Source organism: Grammomys surdaster, unplaced genomic scaffold (genome assembly GCF_004785775.1).
Source record: "Grammomys surdaster isolate TR1022 unplaced genomic scaffold, NIH_TR_1.0 365, whole genome shotgun sequence".
Taxonomy (NCBI): Eukaryota; Metazoa; Chordata; class Mammalia; order Rodentia; family Muridae; genus Grammomys; species Grammomys surdaster.
Window position 1 is genome coordinate 343639 of NW_021604784.1, and position 7858 is coordinate 351496.

At 38.6% G+C, this 7858-nt stretch overlaps 1 protein-coding gene across 2 annotated transcripts in view; it reads right to left on the minus strand.

Moving 5' to 3' along the window:
• Positions 1-7858, minus strand: part of Rdx (radixin) — a 51822-nt gene that overhangs the window by 30241 nt on the left and 13723 nt on the right. For both annotated transcript variants that reach the window (XM_028780217.1, XM_028780215.1), the window contains exons 3-9: positions 7198-7281; positions 5907-6002; positions 5147-5421; positions 3724-3807; positions 2946-3092; positions 2316-2412; positions 1426-1589 (exon numbers count right to left, since the gene is read on the minus strand). In XM_028780217.1, coding sequence (XP_028636050.1) covers positions 1426-1589; positions 2316-2412; positions 2946-3092; positions 3724-3807; positions 5147-5421; positions 5907-6002; positions 7198-7281 — 947 coding nt within the window. The remainder of the gene's footprint in view (positions 1-1425; positions 1590-2315; positions 2413-2945; positions 3093-3723; positions 3808-5146; positions 5422-5906; positions 6003-7197; positions 7282-7858) is intronic.

A 7858-nucleotide genomic window follows, 5' to 3' on the forward strand; every position in this document is an offset into this window, starting at 1 on the left:
GCTCACAACCATCTGTAATGGGATCTGATCCCTTCTTCTGGTATGTCTGAAGAGAGTGACAGCACTCATATACATAAAACAAATAAATAAATAGACAACTCTTTAAAAAAAAAAAAAAAAACCTAAATGAGAAGGCAAGTTGACATACTCTATGTTCCTTGGGCAAAAGACAGTAGCCTTCCCTTAAAAAGCCGGTGTCCCCTCAGGCTGTTTGTAGAAGCACAAGTACCAGTTTTCAAATAATTGCTTTTCTACCGCATGCTGTCTACAACCCAGGGTGTTTGTTAGGCTATTCCACTGCTCCAAGGCCTCTGTACTGTCATGTCTAGTATTACCACAGCTCAAGGCAGCTGCCTTTCTTCCTGACAAGCACTAAGATGCTTCCTTCTTGAGGACTCAGTACAAAGCAAGCCTCAAGACAGGGCTACACCCTGTCCCATGTGCTTAGAATCTTCTGGGCCCCAGTCTGGCACATACAGCCCCTCCTTTTAGGAAAAGGTGTTAGCTTCATTTAGCTTTTACTTATTGGTGTTTCATTTGCTCTTCTACAGAGATGGAGAAGATACGTAGACAGAAAAAGAAATAGTAAGGAACATGACTACAAGCAAGCTGGGACCAAACATTGTTTCATTACTGAAAATCTAAGTACACAGGAGACAGTTCGCCTGACTGTGCAGCCTTGCTGAAATGTGCATCTCACACCTTACCCCTGCAGACATACCTGACCACTACAGCACCTAGCTCCTCACATCACATGCTCACACCTAGCTCCTCACATCACATGCTCACACCTAGCTCCTCACATCACATGCTCACACCTAGTTCCTCACATCACATGCTCACACCTAGCTCCTCACATCACATGCTCACACCTAGCTCCTCACATCACATGCTCACACCTAGCTCCTCACAACACATGCTCACACCTAGGGTTGCTCACACCTAGGGTTGCTCGGCCTTTCTTATCTCCCACATAAAATCGTAAAGTACTCTTTTCTGCACTCTGCTCAAAAGGACAAAGCTGCTCCACTTCTTGGTCCTTAGGCAAACCCAACATACTCTCATCTCCTCACACGTTTATGCTGGTTTCCCTTCCAAACGTGCCTTTCCACATCCTATCCAAACCACACTTTACCCAGGAAGCTTTCTGTAATTACTCAAATTATGTCAGTACATGTTTTCATTAGAGTTTGGGTGTCTAAGTAGTTATTTCAACCTAGTTCTATTTTGAGGACATAAACATACTAAAAATATAAAGTCTCTGCAGTAACATGTAAAGTTAAATTATTTTTGGAAATATCTCTCAGGCCCATTACCAAAACTGTACTCAAAGTTGAACATTACAGTACACCAATAAACCTGAGCAGTCTATAACTTGTAGCTGGCCTGTCCCAAGAACTAAAAATGAACAGTACACATGCACACCTTTCTAGCTGCTTCTGATGTTTTTCTTCCCGGGCCTGAGCCTTCATCTGTTGTACTTCAATAGTATCAGGCTTTCTCCTTCGCATGTACAGTTCATGGTTTCCCATACATAAGGCCAAAATTCGCTTATTGATTCTCAGACGAGGTGCATAGAAGACAAAATCCTAAAAATAAAATACTCTATTTTAAAATCTTTCAGAGTGATAATATCCTTCACAACTACTCAATTTCAACATGAAGTAGAAATCTGATGTCACTACACATAAAGTCTAGGGACTAGGAACCTCACATAAATCCAACATAACTGCTTCCTCATTCCTCTACCCCTCATCTTTTCTTTAAAGTTGAACTAAATGTCATTAATTCTTTTTTTTTTTATTCAAAGAAACTACAAACAGCTATCCTTACAACCCAAAACTAGTCTTTCTCCATGGCTGTTTTAATCTAGAAATGTTCTTCAAATATTTACCTTTTAGATAACAAAGGTACTAAAGTATATGTAACACTAATCTTTAAAAATCTATCCCAATAAAAAGGAAGCCTCAGATATTAAAAACAGAAACTTCAGAGTGCAAGACTATAGAGTTAATTTAAAAAGGGTTACCTCTACTACATTGTATGATCAATAAATGCTTAAATTATTTCTTAAGAACGACTGTTAATACCCTTCTAATACCATTATCTACGTTACAATTAAATCAGTTAAAATTCTTACATCTGATTAAGAAAACTGGAAACCTTCATATTTTTAATAACATTTCATTACTAAGGAAAATTTAACTATGGAAAGAGAGCATCACTCAGAAACAACGTAAGTGATAAGTGCCCTTCAAGTGATTTCATAGAAAGTAGCAGAAATTTATAAAAGTTAATAGACAAAATATACTTACAGGTGCCTTTTTGTCAATTGGCTTTATAACGAATTTTTTGTCATTAAATGAAATATTTCGGATTTCACTCCAGGGAAAACCAATTTTAGGTGTTAACCTAGTGGGGGAAAAGAATATTGCTTTAAACTAAAGGCAGGAAACAGTGGGAAAATACACAGCCTACTGGGACTGGTTATGTGAATGACCAATTTTAAGAACTCCAGACTCTCAGTGCCTATCTCAACTCACATGATACAGCTGATGCTATCATTGAAAGGAAAATTTAATTAAATCATATAAAATAATAACCATAAAAGGTTTTCATAGATGTGCCATTTTGCTAAAATTACCCCAGAAAAATCTACCTAGTAAACAGAGTATTGGACTGAGCCTTGTTACCAGATTTCGCTCACAAGAGACAAAGCAGCACACTGCAAATACAGACGCATCCTCTCATTTAATAAACAGACTCAGAAATAAACTCCAAAACTACAAGGTACTAGAACAAAACTCAACGTGGAATTAACTAATTCTTTACTGTAAGGACAGAAAGCAGTAAAGACAATGGAAACAACAACTTTCACAAGCAGTGCGTGTCTGAAAGCCAGTGGTCACAGAGAACAACGAGCTCGCCCACATCCAGTTACTTACTTGTCATCATGCTCATAAATATTCAGACCTAGAGCATCAACACCCAGCCACAGCTCTGTACCCTTCTTATTCTTGATTTCAAAGTAGTTGACACCATACATCTCTAGATCTTGTGCAATCTTCAAGTACTCCATCATCGAATCTTCCCTATTAACACACAGCTCAATGTAATACTTTAAGGGAGACACAGCTAAACATTAAATACAACTAAAAATATTTAGTGCTTTATATTTATTCAACCACATCAGAGGTTAGGAAGTGTGACCTGGTCTTCACAAACCTTTTTATCCATAGAGAGTGTGCGTGCGTGCGTGCGTGCGTGCGTGCGTGCGTGCGTGCGTGCGTGTTTGTGTGTGTGTAGAGGAGGGTAACAATAGCATGTGTGAACCACAGTAAATGTGTAGGTTGTGTCGGAGTCATTATCCTGACTGAATACTGAAGTCCCAGATATTACTAGGAAAGGCTAAAACAGTTTTAAATAGCTTAAATTACTTTAGCTCATGCTTTAAAATGGATATTATATGGCTTACAAAAAGTCAAATGTTTCAAAATGGCTTCCTATTACTACTAGAAAATTAAGGAACAGACAGAGAGAAGGGGGGACACAACTCTCAGAAGTTGGTTCTCTCCCATCACCTGGGCTCTAGGGATTCACTTAGGTCATCAGGTGACACCTTTAGCTGCTGGTTGCTCCAATCTCACCAACCCAAGGAGATTTTTAAATGAAAATGCTTTCACCTGGAGAGAAATATAGACAAACCCATCAGTCACCAGATACCTTAGCATCCCTCTGTGTTCCTCATGCCAGTTCTGTATTCTCTCCTCCCACTGTTCTTTGGTCAGTTTGTGTTGTTCCAAAACACTAAAAGGAAAAAAATATAGTTAATAGCTTTGTAATTAAAAAACCAAAGTATTTTCAAAGTCTAGGGTCCTTTCGTAGCTCGACTGTGACAGCTATGATACAAATCAATGCACACGCTACCACTGCAGAGAACTAAAACCACAACTGAGGATCAAAGACATGGACTAGAGCACAGTGTCCACTGTCCAAGTCAGGATCCTGGCTGGGAAGTCACAGAAATCATGTTATTAGGGATAGCTTAAATTACTCTTAATTCATGCTTTAAAATGGATATTATATAGTTAACGAAGAACTCAAATGTTTCAAATGACTCATATTCTGAATAGAAAAAAAATGACTATATCATTACTAACAGAAAATTAAGGAACAGAGAGAAAACAGAATTCTTCGGTCCTGATTATCCCTTTATTCTTCATATATGCTATTTTTATGAGTAAATTTAATATTGTCATTTTATGGAGATAATATTTTTGATTTAAAAAAAAGACATATTAAGCTAAGTATAGTCATGAACATCTATCATTCCTGTACTTCAGAAACTGAGGCAGAACAGTTCTGAATTTGAAGCCAACAAAGGCTAGTCACTGTGTTCAAGGACCATTTGTATTCTATACTAATCCCTACGCCACCAAAGAAGGCAAACTGCATCACATGTGCTCCACACACTTCTCCGCTAGTAACCTTTCTATTTCATCTGTGAACACACAGAGAATTCTTATTGTTCTATCCTTAACACCAAAGCAGCAAAAAGCAATATACTTAAAATGTGCTATGAATACCATAGACTGACTAGAATTCTCCTTAGGTTAGAGAATAATTATCCCCTTATGTTTACAGTGGATCCTTAGAGGTTACAAACCTAAGGTCATGTAACTAGCATGGAGCAGATTAGACTTAGTTCCCAAACCTCATTCTTTAGCCATTTGTTTCCCATGCAGGGCTTTGAATGTTACAAAGGTACTGCAGACTATACCATCAACACCTTGTTTAAATTCTTTGTAAACTACAGAAAACGTCCTTCCATGGAAGAAAAAGTCCTTGCCACTTAATATTCTCACAGTGTTTATTACACATCTATCTGTGTGTGTTCCAATGTTTACAAATGGCAATCATCCTTCCCTAAAGACCAAATCATAACCTCCTTCTGTTGCATATCCTATAGGCATTGAACACAGTAGAACAGAGTTACACAACACATAAATCTGTGTTGTAGGTCATGAGCTTTAAAAAAACACAGTCTATGATCCACCTTGCAACTTAAAAATCTTTTAAAGAAACTTGGCATACATTTCTAGAATATAACATTAGAGAATATTAAATAAAGTCATGATTTACTTACCGCTGTGGTAAGAGTCTGTCATTAGCCAGATAGCCTGGTTTGTGAATCTCTTTATTATAATCTCCATACTTGGCTTGAACAGCATACGAAGCCAAAAGAACTGCAGTTTCTGGTGGGCAATATATCTCATCATTTAAGATGGCTTCTTTAACTTGCAAGAAGAAAAGTCTCTGTGTTATTTCTTGAATCAATTCCTCAGAAACATCTTCAGGAAAGAATTTAGCTCTAAACTTGAACTGTAAAGGATTTTCTTTTTTAACATCTTGCTGTGTTACCTAGAATAGTAATTTCAAGTATAATCAACAAAACTTAATTCACTGCAAATAAATATAGTTATATCATATTCTTCTTGGAAGAAACTATGCAGTAATGCTATGTAAGGTGATAAGTCTGTAGACAAACACAGGTGCTAAGAAAGCTGCTGTAAGGCCTGAAGCTGCCAGCTGCTCTGGGAGCTGGACTGACTGCTTTGTGTGCCCGAGCTCATTCTGCAGACATTTACAGATGTGTGCTCAGTTTTCACACATGTAACGCCAGCTTCACAGTTCTATTTCTCACATGCTCAGCCCACACAGTGTGTGTGGTGGTGGCGTGTGGGGGGGGTGGGGGGGTGGGGGGGGCTGTTGATGGTGCTTCAATGAATTAAACGTCATAAGTAATGATTAAGACAGACAACTGCAACAGGAGGCCTGGAGTTAGTCAGGTGCCTTTTCAGCACAGATTAATAAACACCAAATTAATGGTATTATACAAATCTTACCTTTTTATTCAGTTTTAGCCATGTAGAATATCCTTTGCTGTCTACATATTGCAGCCCAAAAAACCAGACCTCACGTAAACCAACTGTTTTTACAACCTGTAAAACAGATAAATTCAGTTCAACATTCACACTGTGATAACACTTGATGTTACAGATCTCAAGGACAAACCACATCACAGGTAGAAGTGCAACAGACAAGGGCTTTCTTTCCTTTAACAGTCTTTCCAACATGTTCAAAGAACAATTCCGAAAACAACAGTTGAGGTTTTCTATTCTCAATCCTGTTACATCATTATTATTATTATTTATTATCATTATTATGACTCAGGATTTTCTATCTTCACTTTGTTTGCTCACATCATAGCCTCAACAAACAAACAGCAGTCTCAAGGCGAGCAGAACACATGTGCTAAGCCTGGTTCTATTTGATTCTCGCCAAGTGCCCTACCGGTACCTAGGGCAAGGCACATCACTTTGGGGACAAAGTCTGGTAGCTTCAATGTTCTACCATTACTGAGCGGAAACAATTCCTGCACCATGCCCTAAGTTTCACGAGTCTACATCTATCTATCTATTCATTTATCATGCCTTTATGGTAAACATTTCTCTTGAGCCCAAATAACAACACACATGTTGAAGTCAAAGGACAATTATCAGGCATTAGTTCTCTCCTCCCACTATAGGGGCTGTGGGAACTGAACTCAAGCTACTGGGCTTGGCAGCAGGCACCTTTGCCAGCTGAGCATATTGCTAGCCCCTTTTAGGCTTTTATGTATGTTTTTAAAATTCACTAAAAAAAATCCCATAAAAGTAGAAGTGATTATATATAAATATCCCTATAGCTATTCAAAGAACCTGAATATGTACTGCCAAAATTCCAAGCACTGCATGGTTGGATTATCAAGGAAGGTATGGAAAACATAAGATGTACGCAATAGCTCACAGATGATGGTATCAAAGTTACATCTCTTGGTCTTGGAGAGATGGCTCACTCACTCGTTAACAGTGCTTGCTGCTAACATATGTGGGCATGAGCTCAGGTTCTAAGCCCATGATAACAAGCTGGACCTGGCCATTCACACCTGTAACACCAGTACAGTAAGGGGTAGAAACACTATGACTGCTATGGTTTGCTTATCCACCAGCCTTACTCCAGGGTTAATGACAGACACTGTCTCAATACGATCGGGCAAAAGTGATTTATCTCCTTTGGCCTTAGCATGTTCACCCCACCAAACACATACATACCCCACAACACACAAGTTACATGTTTTGTGGGATGAAATGATACCTGGTCAAAAAGTTGTTTGCCAGTTGTATTGGGCTGAATGGCAAATTCTAGCTCAGCATCCATTGTAGTTACTCTCACATTGATCTGTAATGAAACCAAAAAAGATAGCAATTAAAACAGAGAATACATTTACAAAGTAGTAAGCATGAGAAGCCACCACGGAAATCAGTATGGGGGTTCTTCAAAATATTCAAAATATAAATTATGACTGTCACTCTTGAACCTACAATTAAAGGATTACAAACTGACACGCCACACACAATGACACGCCACACACACTGACACGCCACACACACTGACATGCCAGAGACACTTGCACATCCATGTTTGCTGCTATCAGGAAATGCAATCAGCTTAGGTATCTTTTAATAAATGGATACCATACCTATACACAATGGCATTTTATGTAGTCATAAATAAAAATGAAATCAAGACATCTGTAGGAAAATGGATGCAACTGGAAATCATCATGTTTGTTAAGTCAATTAAATCAAGAGTCAGATACTTCAACCTCATGTCTTCTCTAACATGCAAAACACAAACCTCTCTGTCTCTCTCTCTCTCTCTCTCTCTCTCTCTGTGTGTGTGTGTGTGTGTGAGAGAGAGAGAGAGAGAGAGGGAGAGGGAGAGGGAGAGGGAGAGGGAGAGAGGGAGAGAGGGG